Consider the following 27,304-nt stretch of genomic DNA (forward strand, 5'->3'; position numbering starts at 1 on the left):
CTCAGCACTTACAAGAATGAGAATGTTACATTGCTAACTCCATCCCTTGGTAAAAAAAGTTCCATGTGAACATACAAAAAAGAGGCCATGGCCAAGAATTTGACAATGTTTCCCAAAAGTGAAAATGGTGTGTATTAAGAAGTTATGGGGAAGACATACCAGGACCTCTTTCTCAATCAGGTCCCCTAAATATGACTGGGAACCCTGTGTTCTAATTCTTGCCCATCTTAAAATGCCAAAAGTATGCATGTGTGTATACACATGCATGTATATGCACATATAAAAAGAAATACATTTATGCACATTTATATGTAGATGTATACACACCTATAAAATATTATATGCAGACATCTATATAAATATTGTATATAATATCATATATAAAACGTTATGGAAACATGCCCATGGAGATATATCTATATCTATATCTATATATATATATATATATATATGTATGTATATGTGTGTGTATATATATATATATATATGTATATTTACATATGTATATTGCTATGGTGCATAAAAAGCAGTGCATGTATAACGTGTTTATAAATACAGTCAGCCTTTCTTTGTCTTACATGTACACATAAGGAAGCAAGAAAACAGAACCAGATCATGTATGAAAAACAATGTCCCTTAACTGGCTTGCTCTGCTTGCAATTAGTTAATTCTGTAACCACAGCAATCAAATGCTGCAGTGGCTGTAACACAAGGCTTTCTCTGAGAGATAAAAGAAGCTATTGAGAGCTAATGCATGACCAGCAGCTCCAGTGCGTGTCAGTTTTGAGTGAAGTGAATGCCTGGAAACCACAGATCTTGCCCAATGCACCCAAGATGTTTCTGTCTCTAGCCTGGTTTCCTAAGGAAACAGGGTGTATGCAGCCATACTGTTCATTTGTTTGTCTGTCAGGCAGCCCCTTTGTGGGAAATGTCAAACAAAGCAGGCAGAAGTGTAAGGGTCTCAGAAGCATTGCAATTCCTGCAATAAAACATGAAATCAAAGCGCAGGGCAGGGAAGAGGCTGACCACATTGTCCCTGCCAAGGCTGTGCACACCTGCCAGGCAGTCACTGCACCCAACACGCCTGCAGTGTGGCCCAACCACCCCAGCAGCAGCACAAAAAGGGGTTTTAAAACAGATTTGCCAGCTGGAATGAGTAGGCATGGAGAAGGCAGAGCTGAAGGAATCACAGATGGGGAACAGAGGTTATGGCACTGCTGTAAAGGAGTTTTGTGGGGACATTGGACACGAATCTGTAGGAAACCAAGCACTGTCAGCTCTACTACTCTGCTTGTGCTGCTGATTGTCTCTCCAGTGACTCTGAATGGGGAACAGCATCACTTGTAGCCAATTACCTTGATCTGCAGTCTGTGGTGCATTTGAGATCCTTTGTTTTAGTGGGTGTTTACAAGCAGATTAGCCCTAGGACTGAGGCAACAGTCCAGCTTTAGATTCAGTTCCCTGGCTCCCTCTGTGCCTGGGGAAATCATGTATCTTTTACAAAGTACTTTTGTGGTTACTGCTTTAATTCATTGAATTAAAGCAGTAACCACAAAAGATCTAGAAGATCTCGATCTCCAAAGGCTTTCATGGATCCAGCCCTTTGCTTCACTTTTCCTCAGGATTTCAGAGCCAGAACAAGGCCCTACTGTTCATTCCCTCCTCCAGCAGGAGCTGATGCTCATTGTACATTTGTGCAATGGGCCCAGGTCTCTGCTGGCACCTGAAAGCGATGGCACCACCCAAGGAAGAGCAATTACAGCATTGAGGAGGTACCAGGGTCAGACCCCTCTGCTGCATTGGGCAAGTGAAAGGCTAAAGAAAGGATGAGAGTGACAATTTTGCAATCCACCTAAGCCAAGACTGTTTGACACACATTCAGCTCATGGTGATCATCCTGTCGGTCCTCTAGGCTGGGTCAAGGATGAGGGGTGGGCTTTTGGAGGTCTGGTGATGCTGGTATGAAAGCAGGCATGAAGCTTTTTAAAATGCCTTTGCATGGAGTGTCGGCTGGAATTTAAAACACCAGTTTGGTGTACATGCAGCTGGAAACAGGGAGTAATGCAGTTGCCATGTTTTTGAGCTGTTCACTGGGGTTGTGCTGTGTATATTGATTCCAGGAAAACCACAACATTTAGAAAGACTGTGTTGTCTTATAAATGAAACCCTGTTTTTGTCCCAGCTTTCTTGAAGGGAATTTGAAACCAACAGTTTATTAAACTGATAGAGACAGTGTTCCCACTATCTAGAGGCACATCTCCTATATTTACCTTCTCAAATTGTGACTTTCCAGTTTCAACATTTCTACAGAGTTATTTCTGTAAGCTCATTTACTGAAATATATGAAAAAATAATGGAAAAACCAGATTGGTTTGGCACTCTGAGTTACTCCAGCTATATAACACATTGCTTGTTTGTAAAGCATCATGGTGAGGTTTTTTAAGATGGCACATTGCTGCTGTGGTTTAAAGATATTAAATAAGTGGCAAATGGTTAATGAATCTCTGACTGGCACCTCATTAAGAAGTTTAGGCAAGCAAATGAAGGTGAAATATATCTGTGACTGACATTTCCTTTTCCCATCTTCTTACCTGGCCAATGTCCAAGTGGGCATTTGCAATCTGTGACAAAGCTGTGAACTGGAGGACACAGAAAGGTAAAGAGCCTGCACTGTAATGTGGTAAAAAAAAGATGGTCTGAGAGCATTTCCTTCATTTTGAATATTTTGGCAGTTTGAAAAAGCCAGTTGTTTCCCAACTTACATTTCTTTGCTGATCTGTTTCTGGCTCAACATTTGGGAGGCTTTTCTGCAACACTCTTATTGGACTTGGGACAGAGGTCTAGAGTGTTTGAGCAAAGTGGAGTGTATTACAAAACCTGCCTAAGCATGTCTTCATTATCAGCTCTCTTGAGAAGTTGCAGGAGTAACCTGTTTGCAAAAGCCACACCCACTGAAATTGTTCAAACAAGGTTATTGGAGACATGGGGAAAAGCATTTAAATTAAAGAATCTCTGTCTTGTATCCCTTCATTTACATACCTCCAGAGCTAACCCCAGTAAGGATTCTACTTTTTAATTCTAGAAAAAAATACCTGCAGTGTTTTCCAACAAATCAAGCTTGCCTTCCAGCCTGAAGTACCTTACTGGCCCTCACAGGAACATAAACACTTTGAGTGACCTCCTGTCCTGGACTGAGATTGGTCAGTTGGGCTTGTTTATGGCAAGAAAACACCTTCTCCTCATTCTCCTTCTCCTTCTCAGCCCTCCCAGTGTGCCTTTTTGATATTTTTATATTCCTTTTTTTTTCTTTTTTTTTTTCCCCCAAGAAGGGTAGTCCTCTACATTTTTAAGAATTTTCCAGCCACCTGTTCCTCTGACAATAACTTTCCACAAAGGTACCATATTTCCCTGCTATCTCTACAGGCACCAGAAATCACATCTGGCCTCTGCAACCTCTGCTCACCCATGTGGCAGCTGCCCAGCTCACAGTCTTGCATGAAGGGCTTCCTGGCTGCTTTCACTACTCTGGGAATACCATCATCTCCTCGGTACTTTGCACTTTCCAAATGAAGTGCTGACCCTCTGTGAGGGTCTGCTTCTGTAGGATCTCTGCCCCAAACACTCATGAGCAGCAGAGGGAATCACCACAGGATCAGATCAAAGTTTAACATTGGCAGCTGGTGAAAAAGAAATAAGATTTTTTTTATTTGGTCATATTATCATTACAAATAAATGAAACCATATTGCAGTCATTCAGTAAATGACAATTTCCTAGCTGGAGAGATCTGTGTGTGTCTGAGGTCCAGCAGGTTGGTGGGACAGTGTGCATCTCACTGCTGTGTGTGGGGCTGGGTGGCACCTTTGCACAGGGTGGGTTTGCCAAACCCTACAAGCAGATTGGCTATTCCCTGTGCCAGTGCCAGGCCCAAAGGGTGGGGCAGACCCACAGCTCAGCAGCCCCATCCTCCCTGCCCATCGTGCTGCTGAGCCTCATGGGGACTCGTGCACACACACACAGGTCTGTGCACACACAGAGCCAGGGCATGAAAAGCCCAGGCTGGTGGCATGTCCTGCTCTTTTCCAAGTGCCCTGGTTTGTGTAGGCTTTGCCTGGAGCTGCCCCAGCCCTTCTCCAGTGCTGCTGCCCAGAAAAAGCCCTGCCTTCACCCAGCCCCCTCCACGCACCGACCTTGACCTGAATACCATAATCCACTCCAGCCACAAGCAATTGCAGAGAGTGGCAGGTCACCCAGGGATAGTTTTTGCAGCTTTACTGCTGTCACAGCCCCCTATGGTGCAGCTGCTTGTGAAGGAAAACTGCCTGCTATCCCCTTTCCCAACCCTTGGGCTCTCCTGGACGTGCCCAGCGATGTCTGCATCCAGTGTTTCATGCACATCCCACCAGTGCCAAGGTCTGTAAGGGTCCATGGGATGTGGGGCTGCCTCTTTAATGACATCAAAACAATGACTCTCTTCCAGCCCATTGGAGTGCTGGGTAAGCAAATGATCCCCACGCTGAGTTGCAGAGAACAGACATTGAACTGTCTGGCAGTTGCAATCAGAAGCCTTTTTTTTCCTTTTTCTTCCCCCCTAACACTGGTCAGCAGCTGTGTTGTTTATGAAATGAATGGAACCCTTAATGAAGCAATAGATAGAAACAGTGAGAGGCTGTGTCTGTCTGTTACAAAGGGCTGAGGGGGAAGGGTTGAGCTCTTAAAATACCCTGACATCCTTTCTGTCACTTATTTAAACATTAGGCATAGCAGTGATCAGCTACCATCATAAAGTCTTTATTTCTCTCGGTGGAAATGCTAAATCCACACATCAAACCAGCTGTTCATATAGACAGACAGAGATTTCTGTGCCTGTGAATGTAAAATAGTGCAAAATAGTGTAGAGGAAATAAAGAAGCAGACAGCATGTGGGAAGGGGGAGGGCCAAGCTGCAAGCAACACTGCTCAGTGTGTTGCATTGGTGGATGCAACAGACCCCATTACAGGTACATGGAGAATTGCAGCAGATACTCTGCCCAAGATGCAAAAGCAGACAGGGAGATGATTCCAGCACTGGGGAGAAAATATAAGCAGCTTTGCTATAAACAGTTTTCACTCCAGCTCAGTCCATCACTCACAACACATGACATTAATCATAAACCTCGAAAACACATCTAGGTTAAAGTTTCCAGCTGTTCAGTCAATAGAGACTTTTAAAGAGGAAAGCAGCAGCATCCTTCACCACAAAAGTCCTGCTGCCACCACATGGTATTGGCACATTCTCCTCCACTCCCCCTCGGCAAGGACAGGGAAGGGGAAGGATAGCATGAAGTTAAGCCAGATTTTTATACAGTAGATGTCGAGGCCTAGGCAGAGGTGGAAATAACTTGGATTTCAGCAATGACATCCTATTAGTAATTTTAACGAGTACCACTGCAGCAAAGATTTGACATTGAGATACACCAATGCAATCAGGAAGCCTCATGGTCCCTGGGAGCCTATCCTGTTTTGTTTCTTTATAGCCCCAAAAGCACTGTAAGGGGCAAACTGGATATTTTCTGGGAACCTCCTGTTCTCCAGTCAGAATTCCCTCTATGCCACAGTAGCTCCTTGCTTCCTAGTGGCCATTCACACTTGGAAAAATGTGAGATCCCCAGCTCCTGTTTTCCAGGTTAATGACTCTACAATATCCAGACTATTTTTGTTTCCAACAACGATGCAGAAGTCAGCTTTTGCAGGCCTAGGAAGGGGTTTTATAGAAATTTCTAATAAATCCACAAGCCATTTGCATCTCTTCAGTTTCAACACAAGCTAAAGATGCCAGGAGAGCAGTACTGTGGGGAAAGAGGAGTCATAACTCCTTGTACAAGGTAAGACACCACTCCTCTGTGCCACCCTCCAGCTTTTCTGCACAGGAACACAGCGTTCTCTGCCAAATGAACCCTTCTGATGGTAAAGCTGACATTTGTAGTGTTCCTAGCAACCCCTTGCAGCTCAGAAGTGCTTGCAGATCCCTTTGTGCTGCAATAAGGCTTGGATGCATTCCTCCCCATTAAACCAAAATAAACTGCCTGGGCTTGACAGGCTCACCATGGTGTCCTTGTGGAAGGAATGATTAGCCATTCCCAGAAAAGCTCAGCAAAGAACCTAACTTTGCCCCTCTTTTGTAAGATGAGCTGGCACAGGTTGCTCCTGTTTTCACTGGCACTGGCTGTCAAGCCCTTTGCTGGTATCAGTCCAGTCCTGACTGCTGAATCATCACATCCAGTAGAGCCTTGGCTCAGACATAACAAATATTTGCTTTTGCATCTTCCTATCACAGGATTTTTTGAGCTACAGGAGGAATGAGCAGCCTAAAATAGTCCCAGCAAAGTCATCAAAGCACCTGTCCCTGAAAACTCCAGTATGTCAAGTAAGTCACTAGGTTAATCTTTACTTCCCTAAAGTTACGTTCTTGTAAGAGCTCCAAAAAGAACCACCTTTAGAAAATCCAAGTGGCATCTGAAATGTCAGCCAGGAGGCCTGAATAACTCCAGATATTCACAGGGAACTCATCACATCAATGGATTTAGAGATCAGAAAGGATGAAATGAGTGTGGCACCCACTCCAGTGAGGAAGTCAGATCCCGGATCTGTGCACCAGTCAGTACTTTAGCCAGGGAGACAGAAAAAAGTTCAAACAGCAAATACTACTCTGTATCATGGCTCAATATTTTCCTGTATTTCTATATCCTTTAGTACTAAAATAGTCAGCAAAAAAGCTGAAGAAGTGTGTGCTGTTTTCTTAGAATAGTAGGCTGGAGGAGGGAAAGCTCTGAGTACAAAAGCAGGGAATGACAGCTCTGAGTAAAGTCAGAAAGACTTCATTGATAAAAGGGATGACAAGAATATATTTGGACTAAAAAAGATTATTGTATTCCTGGTAAAACATGAAGACACCAGACATTGCAAAGTTACAAATTTATTTGTTTTGAAATAAATACAAATACTTCATTAAGAAACTTTTCTTGATAGACTTTACACAATAGCTTTATTCTTTCTGGAAATTGTCTGTTCTTCCCACAAAATGTTATGGATATTCTACACAAGAGCTGAAGTTAGTCAATATAAAGTAACCTAGCTGGTGTTCTTCCGAACAAGCAATCCCAAAGTATTAACATTTGCTATTTCACTGCTCAGCATTTGAGCTTTTTGTCTGTGTGAGGACTGCAATTCAGCAGGTATGCACTGGAGCTGTGGAAATCCTATCCCACTAGCTATGGAAGGACAAACTTAAGAACACCCAACTGTGACATTCTGAGTGGCAGAATGGTATCAAGCCACTAGCTTCAAAGAAAGCAACTCAAGGAGGCTATGCAAAGATGCAGAACCAGCAGATCATGACATTTACAAAGTCATTAGACACTGCATTCCAGAGATACAGTGTTGCTGCTCCACCACTTCATGGAATACACTTTTCAGCACCAGTGAAATCTCATCAGTTTCAAATCTAGTAATTAGTGGCAGTTGAATGTACAGTATCTAATTACATGCCCATCCCACAGTTATTCATCTCTCCTGACAAAGAACAGCTGGATCTGTCTTTGCTTACAGAATTCCAAATTTATGATAATTGTGCAGGACACAAAAAAACTTGAGCTGCAAAGATAAAAAGCTTTCTGAAGGAAATATCAAACTGTTTCTGCTTAGCTGGCATGTACAGCTACCCTACTTGTTACAACTACACCAACTTCTGCAGTTTGGTAAACCCTTTGGCCCAAGTTCCCAAGCAGGAAATCCTACCTTGCTTCCCAAATTTAAATCCTGTCCTCATTTGGCTAAGCAGGTTTTAGGGTCGAGGAGGGGGGAAGGAAAGGAAGACTGGAACTAAATCTCAAAAAAGTGAAATGAAAAACCTTAAAGATTTAGTTCATCTCAAAGTCACATTAAAATTGCCTATTTTAGTAGTATATTATTGTACATAGGAAAACAGGCTTGAATACTAATGAATTAGAAGGCCTATAAATGCACGATACGTTAACTTTTCTATCATTTGAAGTCAAGCTATATACAATGAATTCAACTCCAGCTTCAACATGAGGCCATAACGCATTTGTTTCATTTCCTTTTCTTAAAGTCATCCTTAACAGTTATTTTTTTCTCCCCCGCTTTCAAACTCATCTCAAATTGTGCCAGTTTACTTCAAGAGAAGACGAGATAAAGGGGCCTGTAACAGCTTTGATTTTAAAGGAGGGTATTGAGCAATTCTGGTTTGACTCTGAAGTGTTTACAACCACATCAGCTTTTGGCAAGTATCCTTTAGAATTTGGCATCCACTGAAGGAGGGCACAATAGCAGCAGCTGTCTGAGATACAAGAATAACGATAGAGCAAATGAGATGCTTCTTTTCTTTGGTCCCTCTCAGACCCTGGTGAACAGAGTTCATCCTACAGAATAGCTAGAGATTAATACCAGTTATGTTTTTGTGATACACAGGGGGCATCCATTACTTTTTCACACTGTGACCAGTTTTAAACCTCCCACAGCCATCTAACAGGACACTTCCATGGACTTGGGGCTCGATTGTTCCGCGTTGCTCGCCGAGTTGGGCGTCAGCTCGATCCGCGTGTCTGTGTGGGAGCGGTTCCTGGAGCCGTCCCCGGTGTGGGAGCGGCTCCTCGTTCCCTCCCCGGTGTGGGAGCGGCTCCTGGTGCCTTCCCCGGTGTGGGAGCGGCTCCTCTGTCCTTCCAAGGAGGTGACGCTGGAGCCAGAGGCCGTGCGGGACCGCATCAGCCGGGTCATGCTGGCAGAGGGCACTGGAAGAAGAGCCTTTCGTTAATGCCTCGCTGCAGGGACGTGGAAGGAAGCCCTTGCCTGTCACAGGCATTTTCTGAAAAATCCTTTCGTTAGGATCTTTTCTCCTGAGAAGCTGAGAGGCCTCAGAAATTAAATGTAAACAATACTTATCTGCTGCTGTGGAATGCAACAGGTAATTGGTCTCATGTGGTTGTTTTTAATTAATGGCCAATCACAGTCCAGCTGTCTCAGACTCTCTGGTCAGACACAAGATTTTATTATCATTCCTTTTCCTTCCTTTCTAGCCTTCTAATGAAATCCTCTCTTTTATTCTTTTAGTATAGTTTTAATAGATCATTTTCTTTTAATATAATATATATCATAAAATAATAAATCAGACTTCTGAAACATGGAGTCAAGATTCTCATCTCTTCCCTCATCCTGGGATCCCTGCAAACACCACCACACTTGCCTTCCCCTTGGCCTTAACCATGCTTGGAGGAGCCTTCATGGTGGAATAGACACTTTCAGGGTACCTTCACATGCAGAAGTACCACCCCTGCTCCAGGCATGTGGTCAAGGAGACCAAATTACTACAGTGGAATTAGTGGCCAGGGCTGAGGGATTCAAGAAACTTTAGGGCACATTGCTGTGTCTACAAGAATCCAGAGGGAAACTGAAGAGAATCATCAGCCCTCTCATTCTTTCCAATATTCAGCCTCTGCTGGCAGCCCAGGCTCGTAGTGAGTGTATCCTCACAGCAGCTGTCAGAAGCAAATACATGAAAAGCAAACAGCTACAACTCAAAGAAGTTTAAATGAGGCTTTAAACCTCATTTAAAACCAATGAGGTTTTAAATGTTGTGTGCAGTAGATGAACCTCATCCTTTGATGCCACAAGGGGACACTATTACGAATAGCCAACCTTAAAAACATTGAGATGAAGTGAGAGGTATTTGTGGGTATAAGCTGTTTACAAAGCTCTCTACTATTTAATAGCATCACTTGGTCTGAAAACCCTTTGGCCTGATACAGCATGTGTTTTTTTCCCCTTGCAAATGTATTTCCAAAGGGGAAAAAGTGACACATCTGGGATCAGAGACACTCTGGGTGCTTAAATGCCCAATTAACTTCAGTAGCAAGATCAGCCATTCAATAAAACCAATACTTACTGTATCCCATTCCCTGAACAAAGTATTTGAAAGCTTCAGCAAGCTTGGCAGGCTGCAAAAGAGAGGCAGAGTTATCAAAGGCAGTGCTCAGTAGGTTACATTCCAATGTTACAGATTCCACAGATGCCCTATCTTAACAGGGACATATTTAACATTCTCTGGGTTCTACTGACTGTATGAAAACTTCATTTATAAGAAAATTCCATCATTCCCCTCCCTAGTCATCCCCCCATTATTTTGCAAAAAGGATACATGCATTTGAGATCCAGGGAACACAAATGGTCTAAACCTGGCTCAAAACTTGACATGAGCAGTTACTGAGGCAGGTGAACCAAAGTAAAAAAAAACTGCCCTCACAAAATGTACAGGGCAGCTCATACAAGACTGGTAATTGAGAAATTCCTAATCAGCAGAGAACAAATTCAGCAATTCAGAGCTGATAGTTAGATGTATAGGGCTAGAAAGCTCACCAGGAATATACCAGCACAACTGCCTACAACCAACATTCTTGCAATGAGGCACTCCCTGGTTTTTCTCCTCTGCTAACAGTGGCCACAAAAGCTTTACAGTCTCTGGTATTTCATATGAAAATATTTTTTTGCATAATTCTCTGAACCACTGCAGAGAATGGACTCTACAACAGAAGCAATGCCACAGGGCTTTCAGAAATCTTTTCCCAATTCCCACTCTTGGAGCACACACTGCCTGTGTAGGGCCTTCAGCGGCAGGCAATTACAAATTTAACTTTTCCTGAAGTTCACAAACACCACTTTATATTGCTTAGAAATCTGTTTCAATGTTAGATCACATTCCATAGCTGATTTACAAATCAGCTCTTTAAGTGAAGCAACACAAGGGCATAGGTAAATTTTAACTTTGCCAGCCTGGCTTTATTAGCAGCTTAGAACTTATACCAAAATGTGTTCTAGAAACTCCACTTCATCCACAGTCAAGCTGAGCCAGTGTATGCAATAACCTAGCATTGTTATTTCCTGTCTCCCACTTCCCTGATGTACACTATAAATAGTCCAAGTAAGAATGTTGTTCAAATGTCAGTGCCTGAAGCCTTAATCCACATTATCTTAGTAAATGGGCATAAAATAATACCTCTGCATTCCCACCTCAGTTCTTTACTTGGTTAAGACTATCAGTGAAAATAATATCCCCCCCTCCCCCAATCTTAATTTTGTGCTTCATTGCTCCTTAAAGAAAAAAGCAAGCTCAGATGACCAACTGACATCATTATTCATGAAATCATAATTATCCTTTTGGCTGACATTTGGGAACAGCAAGTACCCTACAGGAAAACACCCATTTGTTGCAGAACATGATTAGTAGGATTTCCAACAGCAAATCCTACCTGGGAAACTTGAGGGAGCCCACCACAGTCAGCCATCTGAAATGGGATGAGAACAGGCAGTTAGAGTAATGCCAGAGGAACTCACTTGTGCTCAGGATATATTGAAATGACCTTTTTAGCTATCTGGCAGAAAAAAACACTCCCTTTTGTTGTGTGAGTAACATACATGTGGATGAATGCATCAAAGCAAGCTGTTGAATGTTTATAAAGCTACAACTGCACCCCAGAAAACCACAAAGGCTCTTGATGCTCAGGGAAAGCATCAGCTGGAGCTACAAATGCTTTTTGCTGGGCAGCAATAACCAGTTTCTTAGAAACCAGCCTATTAGTCCTGCTTGCAAGTTCAGCTCTGAATTCCAATAACATGAGTCTGTATTGACCTGGATGAAAAACAGGGTAGAGAAAACAAACACCTAAAACTCAGAGGTGAGAGAAAAAAGGGGAAAAAACATTTGCTGAGATTGCTGATGGCAAGCATCAGCCTAACTTGCCAAGGGAAGCAGGGAAAGCCAGATGAGAAAAGCTATCTTGAGTGCATGAAATATTTTTGGAGCATTTCATTTTTCCTGCCACTCCACCCCTCAAAGTCAACCCAACAAAAACAGTCCTGTTCCAAGGAACACTACAAGCTGAAAACAGTAGAGTTGTAAATTACAGGAAACCCCAAATCCTATCTAGGATTAGTTAGCAAAAAACCAGGCCTGCAGCAGGATCTGGCATCAGCCATATCCCTGGACTGAGCAAAGGCTGGCCACTGATACAAGGACTGAGACAGTGTCAAACTTTCTTAGGGTGTCTGCCACACCCACATTATAGGGCAGCAGTAGAACTCCTCAAATTAGGAGGGGGGGAAAAAAAATTTTTTTATAATTTTCACTGACTAGTTCACTAAAGAGAGATGCAGTAGAAGCTCTTGGCAAAGCTTGACCAAACTTGTTTCACTGTTTGCATGCTATTACTTCATCATTACTTCATTACAAGCTGAAGATTGCACTCATACTCTGAATGCCAAACACCAGCCAAAGCCTTTGCTTGATGTTCTGCCGTTTTTAAGTGCATTTTATCAATTTTTCTGGAAATCAGCAGTAAGATGTCCTAGACTGTACCCTCATAAAAGACAGGTTGACCAAACTGTGGCTGATAGATTAGCTGTCAATTCACCTGACACTACTGCTGAGAGGCAAGCACAGGAACAAAATGAACTGGTTTGCACTCCTAGTCTGCTCACAGCTTTTCAAACCTTTCAAAATATCTCAAGATCAGCTTTGCCAGCTCTAGTCAAATTCATTATGGGTACGTGAAATACTGAACATTTCAGCTCTCATCTCTACTATTCTAAAATGGAGGAGCTGAGAAATTCCCTCCTGTAATTCTGACACAAAGCCCCTGGTCTTGTTTATCCCAGTAAAATACTCTCACCCTGAAGGAGCTGTGGTTTTAAATCAGAACTGGATTCTCACATCACTAGAGTGATGTGTTGCAATATTATCAGTATTGCAACACATCACTCTAGTTCTGCTTTTTTAGCTAATCCAACTGGTTTTATGTGAGAGGAATGTTTCTTTTGAAAAGGACAGGTTTTTTTTATTACCTTCAGAAGCGTGGTCCTTGTTGGGTCCAGCTTTGAGTTGCATTCAACCTATAGAAAAGAATAGCAGCATAAGGCATTGCACACAAGATTTTAAGTATGAACTCTTGTATGAAAACAGATCCAACACCTTGTTTTCTGGCATAATTCAGACTAAACTGAGTGTCTTATTCTGTGTGAAGACTCTGTGTATACATATACACATCTTTAAACCTAAGTCAGCTCACATTTTTAACTGCATTTTCCCCACATTACAAACTCATACTTGGGAACTGGAGACTTTTTTTTCTCATCTGTTTCTGGGACTTCAATGGCAACAAGTGTTGTTTATCTTGTGATTTGGGGTCATCTGGTAGCATCCCAAGTGGTGAGCAGCCATGTGGCCGTGGGCCAGCAGACTGGGCATGCCCATTAAGGCACAACATTTGAAGTCATCCAGTCATCTGGGGAGAGTTATAATGGTCAAAAAGAAGCCCTTCACTTGCAGAGTGACCCAGGGCACAGCTCCAGCACCACACAGCAAGTTAAAATACCAGCAGCAGATTCCTCTCCAAAGGAAAATATTTGCGGTTCACTGGAACTGCTGTGGTGATTGTTCCTAACGTGGTAGCTATTAAATAATAGTGCACAGGCAGAAGGGACAAACAGCATGGAATTAATAGCAGCTCTCCTGTGGTCTGGAAGAGGACAGCCACTGGGCTGGCCTGATAGCCAGCAGGGCTGCTGTGTGGCAGGGGCTCTGCTGGCCTCTTGCAGCCCCTTGGCTCCCCCACCCACCCTCAGCAGGGTGGCAAAGAAGGCTCGAGGTACCCACCACAGCATCCACTGCTGGGGAGCTGTCACCAACCACCAGGAGAACAGGACACCTGCAAAGAAGCACACACAAGAGGTGTTATCTCTGGCACCCAGCCCAGACTTGCCCTGAGCTGCATTTTGTGTCTCTGGAAGGGTGAGACAGTTAAGCATGTGAAATGATTTGTTTTGTATTCCAGGCACCTTAAAGACACAAAATCCTGCATTAGCTGCAGAGCCAGTGACATGCACCAATTCCCTGCCTGAGAACCTGTTCTTTTCCCCAGCTGGCAGCAAATCAGCCCTTGACAGTGCTCTTATTCCTTCCTTGACTTATAAGAAATTGAATGTGAGTATCAGCATCAAAGCCTCCTGCCTACCACCCCCTGGACCCCTGAGCTCCAAGTTTTGGTTCTGTCCATCCAATTCCAAACAGATTGTTAGAGGAACAGAGTCTCCTGTGTATAACCTCAGCAGCTGAGCTTGGAAGGACTTGACAACTTATGTTGCACAAGTTGGAGCATAAGAAAGCCAGATGATCTATCAGTCAGTCATTCCCATTCCTGATCTATCTTCCTGAAAGTTTTTCCTGTTTGGGTGGCTTTCTAAATGGTTTTAGGCTGGGCTGTCATTATTCTTGGTTGTATTAGCACAGCTCAAGTGCCTTTAGAGCTATAATTTCCATTGACTATAACACATTTCTGCATGAATCTAAACACTAACTTTTTGAGTACTTTGTAAGCCCAAATTTTTATATGCACAGTGACAGGAACTATTTAAGTTTCAATTTTAATATGTTTGCCAGGTCTGGAGAGAGGAGTTCTTCCTAATGGCAGCCCCTGACCTGCAGTAAGCTGTCAAAAAAACCCCAAACTTACTGAAGGGTGACAACATTCACTCCAGGAACAGGGCGCTCAATCTCTAGGTCTCGCCGACTAAAAAAAAAAAAAAATAGAGAGGACAAAGTCTTTTGAAACACTGGAATTTTATAGATACTTCTATAGTCTTCTGGTTTAGAGAAAGCACAGACAATCACGTGTTAATTTAAGCTGACTTAATGGTAATTTAATCACAACTTAATATGTTGTGGCCTCCATAACTGATGCAGAACCACACTTAGACTGAAGGATCAATGTTGTAATTCAGTCCCAGTGTACAACCTTTCACCCCACAAATGCATGAGATCCTTCTCCAATAAGCAAACCACCTGAGATCCCTAAAGGCACTATTAAGCAGAACTTCATACTGGGGGAACACATGTAATCCCACCACACAAGAAATACTGTCTCTAAAGAGCTGGACAGCCTCTTAAAAGTTTCCAGTTAGAAATCAGGTAAATGTATTTACCTGTTGTAAGAGTTGACAAAGAGATGAAGGTTGGTTTGATTCATATCATTAATGATATGCTGACGGTAAGTATGGATCAGGTCATGGTTGCTGTGAATCTCTTCCTAAAGTGGAGACAGAATTGTTCAGAACAGGGGCCATTTTCTGAAAGGATCTGAAGACATGGCACAGTAGTTGTGTACCAGATCAGATATGAGATGCACAACAGGAGTGCACCTTGAGGGAAGGGACAGCTTTCAGCACCCAGTGAAGTCACCCATAATTAATACTGGCTTCTGATTGCAGTACCACAATTTTCACTTGAAAACTCAAATATGTTGTAATGTTTAAATCTCACAATTGCAAAACATGTTGTAGTGCAGATGGTTACAGTCAGACAAGTGTGAGGTTTTAAAACAAACAAAAGAAGATTCAGGGTAAGAAGCCTAATAAATGTTTCCAGGGTAAAGCAGATGTTGAAAGCTTACAAACATGTAATGTGGAACTCAATTTCACAATAGTAAATAACTAAGCTTCGAGGACTTCAATCAGAAACATTTTCAAACAGTTGGGTTCTAAAGTCTTTATAGATTAGTTCCTTGTTCTGCTGGAATGGAGTTTTCCATTGCATTTACTAACAATTTCAAGCACAGCAAAGTAGCCTCAAAAACAGTCCAGCATTTTGCATTAGGCTTGCACTGGAGAGCACGGTTAATACCAATAACCAGCTGTCACAGAGCCACAGTATGTTATATAAAAAAAGTCTGTGGGGTTTTTCAGCTCAGAACATGAGCATGTACAACTCTTATACCTGTGTTTAAGTGTTGGCTGCCTAGACAGGGAGCTGCCCCTATTAGAGTTGTCACAACTGAGATGCACTTGAATACTCAGGACACAGAAAACCCCATGGCAGAATACTGCCCAAAATGCTGGGGACACAAGTATGAATCCTATCTCAGTTTAACTTCATCTTTTGTTGTTTAACTGAAAGCTTCTGCACTCCTTCCAGCCCCAGGAGGTAAATACAGATGACTGACTACATCAGAGGAATTTTTTGAACATTACCTTTCCAAATAGATGTGAAATGACCATGTCTGGCAAAGCATTCGTCCAACCTGAAATCTGAACAGCAAGATTACCTAAGTATCTGCTATTAACACAGCCCCTGAACAAATGACACCTTCCAATTACCCATAAACAGACCAATGGATGTTTCTCTGCTCTCTCTACATGTACAATATCCTACAGTGATATTTTCCCCCCTCAATCCACCTAGAACACCATCAGGGGTTTGAGTCATTCTCGTCAGATGTCTTCACTAATGCAGTTGTACAGGGAACACACTGCTAGGGGCAGAGGTGTTTAGGGAATCACTCCCTGCAGGAACACCAGGCAAACCAGCCTGGTGGCTGTCCCTGAAACCCATTGCCCAACTCTCCTCCCTGACAATGCAATAGAACTGGTACCAGAAGCTCACAGCCCACAGTAAATGCTCCTGCTTTGGAAGGACACAAGAACATGAGGCACCTGCTGTGCTCTTGAGGTGAGCAATATTCCCCTTGAGAGGTAGAAGGCAGAGGCATAGATATAGAAGAATTTAATGCACTGAGGTGTTGGGTGAGAATCAAAATGGGTCAGGAGGTTCATTTCAGCACAGAAAAGTTACCTCATTTCATTTAAATAAGTTTGTCTATCACTTCATTTTGATAAGTTTGATATGGGAATATATTTAATAACTAAGCCTTGAAAGAATGTTACATCCTGGCTCTGCAGGTTTCTCCTAGGAGTTTGTTTTATGCCAGCATCTTCTGGTTGTACAAACCATCTGTAGCCAATGCTCTTTTCTGAGTCCTTTTGGCATCTAAGCCTCACAGATTATTGAAACATGGAGGATGCTGTTCTGGACATTTTTCTGTGTTCTACTTGATATTTTGGGGGCTGTGTTGATAAACAAAGCCATGGACAAGAAAGCACTGAATGCTACATTACTGATGTTTTCTTGAAAGATGTTTCCAAAGCTACCATGTCCAGGTAAACTGTTCTCCCCAGCAGTTAGGAGCTGTTAGGAATTTTCCCAGTATCTCCATTGTGCCATATGTATCTGTTTTCTCAAAGGATTTATTTTTATCACTAGCCCCCTAGGAAGTTTTTTTGCAAACAGAAGAGTAAACCCAAAAGGAATTAGCCCAGGATGTTTAGTATCTGCAGTCATGCCTAACATAAAAGATGGCCAAACTCCCCATGCCCCACAGGCTTGCAGTAAGATTTATTTTTCTAACTTAAAGATGGTTACCTTAGTTGCTGCCCAGTCCATCCAACCTTCAGCACAAGGGTTTACATTAATGAGAACTAATCCTTCCACCATCTCTGCATGATTTAACTGCAAAAGAGAAGATCTAAGATTTGTCAGATATCCTTTGCAGCTTGACAGTCAGCAAAAAATTTAAATTAGCAAATTATGTCATGGGGAAGAAAGTGGTAGGTCTAGTTTTATCTTGCAGAAAAGAAGCATATGTATGGGGGAAAAAAAAATTAAAGCAATTCAACTGAGCAGCTGGAGAACATTAGGATTTAACTTTTTCTCCACCCTCAGTTTAAATAGAGAACTCCCATTATAAAAACCTTCTGCAAATTAACTGGGTAGAGCCCAGGCCTTAAAATGGAAAATCTAGGTCTTCTGGATTAGCTATCCTGCAGACTGTGGTATTTCACTTAAAAGCTTGGCTTGCATACTTAACTGGGCACAGCAGAACAGGAATTCTCCATGCACACTATGGGAACAACAATATGTAAGGGAAATCAGGCTCGAGGCTTTAGGGAAGTTCCACAAAACTTACAGCAAATCTGGTCAAAATGTAGGCACCAGCTCCAGTTCCCATTCCTATGATAGTCTTCAGCCTGCACAGCAATAAAACAGAAGAGACAAATGAGGAAGGGTGCTGAAAATAAAGCTACACCAGTAGCCTTCCTCTTTCACATGCCAGTGTATCTGCAGAAGGGAGGGCTCAGCTTCAGCAGGCTGTGGACCCCAGCAATGTCAGTGGCCCCAGTGATATTTGCAGGACCCTGGTCCTCCTGCATTGCAGGGCAGCAGCTATCCTCACTTATCTTCAAGTAAATATACTGAGCAACCACAGCATTGTTCTGATTCCGGGGAGAAATGATTAGTCTCTGCCAGAAAAACTTATTAGATACAGACCTGAAACCTGCAGCCTAAATACAAGGCTCCCCCCTCCCCAGGGTCCCCCTGCCTTCCCCATCACAGCTATCCAACTGGGGCACTGGTTCCTCTCTAACAGGAGGCTGGCAGGGAAATATCTCCTGCTATCCAGTCACTGGGGTGATGAAGTTTAAACTTCATAACCAAACAGGGCAGAGACAAACCAAATATTTGCATTAACTGAAATCAGATTTAAAGCATCACCTTCAAGGTCGTAGAAAATACATGGGAGGGAAGGCGAGACAAAACCACTGAGAAAAACAGGTCATTCGATGCTTTTAGGAAAATACCTGAGGATAGTTTTAATTCTCATTAGCAATATTAAATCAAGACTTTCTAAACACACTCCAGTTTCATTGATTTCCAAGGTACTGATGTTATTGGTCACACTTTTTGAGCAGTGCAACAGAACTGGCAATGCTGTGTCTGACATTAGGCAGTTCAAAAAATACACACCCCCTAAGGAGGCAGTGAGGTGACCTGGCCCACAGTACTGTAAGAGCTGCTCCTAACTGCAATGTCTAAACTGGGGAGGTGGTGTTCCCAGGATGTGTTTTCCAAAGCTGCCTAACCCCGAATGCCAAGTTTCCTCTGCTTGTTCTAAAAACCCCTTGGAGGTGTCTACCTGCCCTCTCCACTGTGTACCAGGAGCTCCAGAGAAAAGGAACCTTTTCAGCCACAGCTCCTGCTAAAGCTGAGCTTCAAGGGAGGACAAATCCCCAAATGTGGTGCAGGTAGACAACCCAGGAACATTGCCACTAGGTCTTTTAACACTGGTGACCTGGCATCTGCATTTGGCTGTACAAGATGCTCAGGGAGGTCAGACTGACCCCCTAGAACACTCAAGCCACAGAAACAAAACAGTAAATGTCTTCAGATGGGACAGCGTTTTTGGTTTTTTTCCTGCTTAGCCACACAGGAAAACGTGGGTTGTTACAGTGGGAAGAACAGATTGTCTGTGCCCTGCCCCTGTGAGGGCTATGCACAGAGAATATAGAAGGAAGCCCCTAAATTAGGCTCATGGGATTTCTCCTAAGTTGCTTCCTGTTTAAAAATAACCAGACATTTAAAAAAGGGCCAAAAAATAAGCTCTTTCAGAAACCAAGGCAAAAGCAACCCATCTATAACAGAGGCATCCAAAAGAACCACAAGTGTATTTCTAGCAAACAAAATGCCAGACAGCCAAGTTAAGACAAATGCCTGCTCTTTCAGTGAGCCACATAGAGAGAATGAGAAAAATAAGTAAACAATTCTGCACTCACCCAAACTGTTTCAGGATTCCAGGAATCATTTCAGCCAGCTGATCCATGGAGGGATACACATACCTACAACAAGCATGTTTTTGAGGAGTTACTACAGCACATCCAGCAGAGCACACTGGCATGTGTAGAGACACAGTGATCCCTGTGGGGCTAGTAGCAAATGTGGTCATCATGAGTTCACTGAATGAATGAGCTGATTTAAATCAGGAGCAAGCACAAGTAATTTTGCAGAAATATGAGCATAATCTATAGATAGATTCTATATGTTACAAGACAATAGATGTCTAAGAACAAAACAGACTACAATGAATCTTTCCCAAGGAACGTTTACACTTAGAACTTATGAAGAAGTTTGAACAAGAGATGAGTTTCCAACCACATTCACTATGTTTGTATTTCTAGTCCACCACAAAATTTTCCCAGTATTGCATAATCAGAGACTACAGAAATGATGTTTAGATATTTGGCAAAAAAATTTACATGCATGTTTTTAGGGACACAAACATAACCATAGGAAAAATGAGAACAGCTTTTCGTTAATATTGATGAGGAAAATGAAGGCATAAGAAAGGCTATGAAGCTGATGAAGAAGGCTCAATAAAAACAGCTGCTCCTGGTCTTCTTAAATCAGAAATAAAACTTTGAGAGAAGGAGATTCTGAGCAAAATCTCAACTGAGAAGCATGTGGAAAAAAAAAATCTATCCGGAGTAGAGCCAGAAAACATCTGCCTAGGATGTATTTAAATCTCTGTTATACCTAATTATTCTCCAGTTTAGTCTCTAAAATATAACCAAACAAAAGCCACCAAGGACTGCAAAACATTTTATTTTTTTAGATATTCTTTTTGGGAAATTAAACCTTAACATGACAAAAGGTGGTGTCACTGCAACAGCTTTGGTCTGGGAGACTTTGTTGCAGCTTTTCAGTACTTAAAGGAGACCTATAAGAAAGAGGAGGACAAACTTTTCAGCAGGGCCAGTTGTGATAGGAAAAGAGGTAATGGTTTTAAACTAAAAGAGGGTAGATTAGGGTAAATTAGAACTAATGTAGCCCCACATTTCTCTCCACAGAGAAAAGCAAGGCACAATTCTTCCCAAGAATATTTCTGGGTTTCACATTCTCTGAACATCAGAGAAAGAAAACACAATTCTTATCATTTGCTGTGCCTGTGTTTGTGCCAAAGTAGAATGCAATATGGGGATTGTTTACCCAAAGTGAGGTGTTTTGTTTCCTTAGCCTGTCAGGGCCAAGAGTGTGTGTGTGGGGACTGTTGGGTGACAGTCACGAGATTCTGTGCAGTGTGAGAGTTGTGTGCGGGGTCAAGTGCATGGCAGGTTCAGTTTTAGATGTATAGAATAATATAGTGTAATAAAAGAGTAATAATAATAATAATAAGGTATAGAATAATATAGTGTAATTGATGAGCCTTCTGATATCCATGGAGTCCTCCTCATCCTTCCTCCTTCGTCAGAGCCTCACAGCACAGCTATAAGCTAAGGAAGAAGTTTTTTTACAACGAGGGTGGTAAACCCTGAGGCATGTTGCCCAGAGAGGTGGTGGGTGCCCCATCCCTGCAAACATTCCTGATCAGGTTGGACAGGGCTCTGAGCAACCTGATCAAGTTGTCCCTGCTCACTGCACAGGCACTGGACTAAGTAACCTGCAAGTTTCCCTTCCAAACCGTTTGGTGGTTCTGATTCTATGATTCTATGACTTAATTTGAGACTAAAAGTCTCCCAGTTGAAGGGCAGGTAGAGATAATACAGCTTCTTACATGACCACCATGACTATATCAAGTCTTTGCCAGCCCCAGACCATGATGGTTGCCCTCTGCAGCTGCCAACTCACAAGTGTTAACACTCTCTCAGGACATGAGGGCTAAGGCACTTAAAAGCTCATGATTTAAACAAATGCAAAGACAGGGTGACTGAAATAGCTTTGTAGGCTGCTCTGACAGACAACTGGGCCATTGCAGCCAACAGCAGCATCAGACCAGCTTAAATATTAAGCAGGGAAATAGACTGGCTCCTGCAATAAGGGTACTTATAAGCTCCTTAGTACATGGTTCTTACAGAACAACTGCTCCTTGCCTTGTTCCCTCCCCTGGCATGTTGGCTGCTCCCTTCCTCAGCCAAGCTGGTTCTTGTCCAAGGGGCATCTCAAGGTAAACCTGTCTCACTTGCCCTAAACAGGTAAAGCATTTTGGCAATGGCAGTGCTCATGGCCCACAAGGTTTCCAAGAGTTACAGCATCACACATGGCACAGTCAGGAGTACAGAGCTCTCTAAAACCTTCTGTGGGGGTCATCACCCTGTCACTACCCAGCAACTTGCATTTTTAGCTGGGTTATCAACTTAACATCTACCATGCTGCCACTTCATAAAGTCCACAGATTTACATGGGAGGTGATGTAGAATTTAATGCCTGTCTTCTTTATAGCAATCATTTAGTTTTCCTTTAGTATTTATATTCAGGATGTCATTACAAAACAAGCGAGCTTAATATTTAAATTTAAATTGACAAGATGTAGATATCTGTCAAGGAACTGCTTTACAAGCAGTCTAGTTAGCAGAGCTAAAACACAGAATTGCAGCCACCAAGTCAACTGTGAATTGGCACAACAAAACAGAGCTCCCAAAACTCCAGTACTTCAGAAACAGTGTCAGGATTTAAGATCAAAAGCCAACTACCATGCTTGGTGCAAGTACTTTTTAATGAAACTGCAGCTCAAGGCTTTTTTCCAAAAGAGGGTAACTATGAAAGCGTGGGCTGTCTCCCTGACAACTCACCCAGCCTGGAAAGAGGGTGCTCCATCCTGCTGACCAGGTGCATCCACGTGGCAGACTGCAAAGTGCTGGGTGATTTCCTGCATGTCCTCGAAGTTGAAGAGAGGATTGAAACAAGTTTTATCTTGGGAAGGAAAAGAAGATATGAAATAATTACGCTAAAGGAAATGCTAAATTTGCAGCTACAGAAATAATTTATTAATCTAATCTACAGGTTAATGCAAAGTTGAATCAATCAGGTCAGATACAGTTTTCCATCTTATTTTTGTACCTACTAGAAGTATTTACTTGGTACACCTAATTCCTCAAAAAATATTCCTTATGCAAAGTTAAAACACTAACAAAATTTAGCCAAGGGTATTTATCCCAGGTTTTGTCTTAGATTAAATGATCCATTTCCTTGTCAATTTCCTTTTTTTTTCTTTAATTGTGTCAAGACAAATGGAGAGAAAAAATATTCAAGGCTAAGATTGTGACTTGTAATATCTGGGCAAAAGTACAAGTTAAACATCTTGAGCCCTGCAGCTCAAGACAAAAGCATCTTTTTGGGATATTCAGTGCTGTAGGCTCCAAGGCTTGAGGTGATCTGATTTCTGATTTTTAACCAATATTAATACAGGGAGAGGATTAGCATATTTTCCTTCTGGTGTGGAAAGTACCATCTTTGAGATGCCTAGAAAATGGTTCAATACTCTTGTGTTTCTGAATGTCCTCACAAAACACACATGCAAAATCTGGGCAGAATATAAAATAATTTCAGCTCCAAACAACTTTAGAAGAATATGCAAGTCCAGAACAACTTTGGAAAGGAAAAGGTGTAATTTAAATTTAAGTGACAGATTTTCTCTGTGCTGATTCACTGAAAATCAAAATTAAAGACACTTCCAGGAAACACAGGCAAGTAAGCCTTTTTTTTTTTTTTTTTTTTTTTGGTCTTATAGTAATATTCACCCCATTGCAATAGCCAGCCCATAAAGATCAGCAGGTGTTTTTAAATATTGATAACTGATTAAGAAACCATGAACTGTGTGCAACAAATAGAACTGACAAAAGAACAAACTAGAGCAGGTCTGGCTATTAACTCATCATATGACAGATAAGATAAAAGGCACTTGAAGTTTTTTTTCCTAATGCTGGCTAAGGAAGCAAAGCCAGCACTCATTTCATACTACCTTGACACATAACTCATAAAACCCCAAGCAGCACAAGGCTGCTTATCAGACAGGACCCAAAGCCCCAGCAGAGCTCTTTTTCCTGTTGGCAATACACCATTGGCCTCCCCTTGAGATTTTTTACAGCATTCATACACAGTCACTGCGAACTACCAGAGATCTTTCACCCCTTTAACTGAAGTATTCCAATTATTTACTGAGCAAGGATAAAAAACTAATCTGAGAATTACACTTGGTGTAAGAGTTGGGTGCCATCTAACAGCTTCCAAGGCCTACAAAGAAGCAAGGACCTGGGGAGGGTTTCCTAAGCCCTGCTGCTTTCCCAGCTCTGGCTCTGGCAGTGCTGTCCTGGAGCTGTAGATGCAGAGCCCACTTACGGTTCAGGCCGATGTCGTGGTAGGTGAGGATGGCCGGGCGGTTCCCCCGCGGAGTGCCGCACATGGTGACCCGCACGGAGCCGTGCACAGTCTCCACATCCTGCTCCTGCCAAGGACAGCAACAATCTCTCAGGGGTTGTCCAAGTGCTCCTGCACGGCTGCTGCAGCAGAGCCTGATGGACCACGAGCACAGGTCCTGCCCCGTGCCGGGGTCTGCTCTGCAATCCCACCCTGACACCCCCTGTTCTGCCCCATGGTGGGGCTCTGTGCTGACATTTTACATTTGATGTCACCTCCTCCAGTCTGCAGACAATTACAGAAGCACTCAAACTGCTAGCTCTAACCAGATGCTGAGGGAACAGTTTAACAGTTTTTAACCACATTAAAAGGCAGAATAAGAAAACAAAGAAAGCAGTTTTGCTGTAATGACACCTAGAATACCAAGAGCTTACAACTATTCCCCTCAACATTCGCAAAAGTACAAGTCACCGTGATAAAATATTTCTGATTTCTAGGAAAAGAACTCTAGCTGAGAAAATGACCACTATTCCCCAAAGAAAGCAGCACTAAGCAGCTTGTACATGCTTATCTGCCATAAGGATTTATTACACAGTGAGGCCTTGTGATTGCAGTAGTCTTCCCCAATAAAATCAGCAGCCACATGTGTTTGTTTTATGGCTTGTGATGTACAGACCTCAGCATAAACCCAACTGTGTAAAGTCTGCTAATAGAACAAAATAACCACAACATCATTCTGATGCTTACCAGGAAAAAACATTAAAAGGTAAACTGCTCTTATCTGGCATAACAGGAGTTCATACTACTTACTGATCTAAAAGCCAAGGACACCTTCATTAACAAACCAAAGTCCCCATGAGCACCCCATCTTTTGAATCTCTAAATGTGAGTTACACAAAAGATGGAACAGTTTTTTGTTTCTTTTCCACTTGAACTTCACATGGGTATAAACAATTTGGTATTTTGCCAACACATATCAAAGGAATCACAAACCGACAGTTATTTCTGACACTTCTTTACAGTATGGTTACACTCACATAACAATCAAGGAATTATATAGGCAGCAGCCAGTCTTTGCATCTCCCCAGAATCCTTTATTTACAGCACAGGATCCATGGCATTCAGTGCAGTGCCTGCTGCTGCTGCAGGGCTTGTTTGACTTGTTCCATGCAGTAACACTCAGAGGCAAAGTCCAAGTTAAATTCAAATCTATCAAAAATTATGCTGTAGAAATCAGAGGTGTACAGCCTCTGCAAAAACCTTTTTAAAAGGTTTGATTACCTTCCATCACCTGAAGTAAAAACTCAATCTAAATCTCAGCTCCTTAATTTGGTACGAGGAATGCACTCACATTTTGTTGCAAATAAAGATTCTAGGCAACACCATTCTACATTTCATCTATTTTCCTTTTAATTACATCAGTTTTAAGTTACAACTGAGGCAGTGAATCAAGATCTATCCCCCCTTGCACACAGGACAAGTTAAGTATTGCTGCTGTCTGAACTACACTCCAAAACTAATTTTCAGATTCTCTGTCTCCTTAGAGACTCATTCCTCTGCATACTCACTGCATTAGTTATCAGGTAAGCTGTATCTTCCACATCTAGGACCATCCTTAGGCAAAACAGGGTGACAAATCCTGCGTGTCACACAGAGGATGGGTGGCAGGTTTTTATTTTGCCCCAGCAGGGAACTGGGTTATATAGACAAGCTGCTCTCCTACAGAGGCTTATGACTCCCATCATGCCCAGCTGGGGAAACCAAAACAGACTAAATCACGAGGATGTCACCCTTAAATAGGATTTGAACCAGGTTTGACCAGGGGAAGAATGTACTCAGAGGTCAGACATCAAAGATGAACTAAGTCCTTGCCACACAATGTACAAAGTGCCAAATTTCTAACCTGGGATTTAGCACAGTCTTTCCTGTTGCTGTTTCCATCAAATTTTTAAAAGTTTAGCTTCATTCAATGTTTTGTTACCTGAAATGCCGAAACAACCCAAACTTATGCTAAATTGAATCAGAATTGAGTTCTTTCCTAAAAGACAGGATTAAAGTCTCCAGTAAATGCAAAAGACTGAGAAATTAGTGTAAGTCACAATGACTCTGAACAAAAAAACTAAGGCCTTTTAAATGTTTGATATCTAGTATTTCCAAGTAGATAAGCAACATTTAGTTTAAAGGATTCCTACATCACCACACTAATGTCACCATGTTCAGCTTTTGGTGGAAAAATATGGTATTGTACATTATACATTGGCTAAGTCATTAACATACACTATTAAAATAAAATTATAGAAAGGCTTGGGCTGGAGGGGATGTTAAAATCATCTAATTCCAGCTCCCTGCTGTGGGCAGGAATGCCACCCACTAAATCAGATTGCTCAGGGCCCCAATAACATTCTATATTATTAATATATATTTGGGTACTGTCATTATACAATACTCCTAAACAGATTTGCAGTGCCAGTATATAGAATTAATAATACATGAAATTAATAATGATGGCAATTAATATTTTCCACATTCTACTCTCTTACGCTTAGCTAGTTAAAAAAAATAATTTGGCAACCTCAGCACTGTAATGAAAGTAAGCATTATTGTGTAACACACCTCCTGCTGAGTGTGAAATATTGAAATTATTTTCTCCTCAGTTAGAGACTAATAGGCATTTCATATAATCAGATTCTATTGCTAGAGCTTTCAAGTAACAACAGTTAAAATCCAGGACCTGTTTTCTTTGCAGGGAGCATCTTCAAGATTCAGGATCATCCTCCTTCATGCATGAAAGTCTGTTCATGGTAGATAAGACCAAACCCTTGAACCTGCACATCCCACTGGCCACCACAGAGAACTCTACCGGAACTGGAAACCTGGATCTAGTTCAAACTCAGTGTCAACTAAAAATAGTTCAGAGACAACAGGTGACCACGCTCCCAATAAGTGGCACAAAACAGTCAGTTTAACAATTGGCTCAATTATTCATTATGGGCACAGTGAGACTCCCCTAATTCAATAGGGTTGTGCTGCTTTCCTGTAGCACAAATTCTTAATGAGAAATGCACACAGGGTTCTAAAAAACAAATCAATTCAAAACAGTTTGTTTGGTGACATCAACAACTTCACATCCCTATTGATCCTATTAAAGATCAAGAGATTTGTCTACGTGATGTAGGGATGGATGTTTTCAAAATGCAGAGCACTGAAAACAGATGGCAGCACATCCCAATCAACATCAACATTATAGTAAGAGGCTCTTCACCAACTGATTTGTATTAAAACACTATCTTGGAAAAAAAATCCAAGGTACACTAATCCGATAGAAGGATAAAGACAAACACACCATCTGTTCACATCTCTCACTTTAACAGAGGTGCAGTCTTATCTCAGTGCACCAAACACACACATGCAAATACTTTCATTATGTGCAATTTAAGGGAGGCTGCCTCAGTTTGGAGGAGCTG

At 42.1% G+C, this 27,304-nt stretch overlaps 1 protein-coding gene across 1 annotated transcript in view; it reads right to left on the bottom strand.

The window, feature by feature from the left end:
• Positions 1–6,937: 6,937 nt before the first annotated feature.
• NDRG1 (N-myc downstream regulated 1) overlaps positions 6,938–27,304 on the bottom strand; it is a 40,681-nt gene continuing 20,314 nt past the window's right edge. Inside the window, exons 4-16 of the mRNA XM_059867379.1 lie at positions 23,823–23,928; positions 22,277–22,397; positions 19,487–19,549; positions 17,842–17,902; positions 17,298–17,384; positions 16,070–16,126; positions 15,026–15,129; positions 14,557–14,613; positions 13,701–13,752; positions 12,890–12,937; positions 11,299–11,334; positions 9,939–9,990; positions 6,938–8,787 (exon numbers count right to left, since the gene is read on the bottom strand). Coding sequence (XP_059723362.1) covers positions 8,522–8,787; positions 9,939–9,990; positions 11,299–11,334; positions 12,890–12,937; positions 13,701–13,752; positions 14,557–14,613; positions 15,026–15,129; positions 16,070–16,126; positions 17,298–17,384; positions 17,842–17,902; positions 19,487–19,549; positions 22,277–22,397; positions 23,823–23,928 — 1,110 coding nt within the window. The 3' untranslated portion in view covers positions 6,938–8,521. The remainder of the gene's footprint in view (positions 8,788–9,938; positions 9,991–11,298; positions 11,335–12,889; positions 12,938–13,700; positions 13,753–14,556; positions 14,614–15,025; positions 15,130–16,069; positions 16,127–17,297; positions 17,385–17,841; positions 17,903–19,486; positions 19,550–22,276; positions 22,398–23,822; positions 23,929–27,304) is intronic.

Source organism: Haemorhous mexicanus, chromosome 1, assembly GCF_027477595.1.
Source record: "Haemorhous mexicanus isolate bHaeMex1 chromosome 1, bHaeMex1.pri, whole genome shotgun sequence".
NCBI lineage: Eukaryota > Metazoa > Chordata > Aves > Passeriformes > Fringillidae > Haemorhous > Haemorhous mexicanus.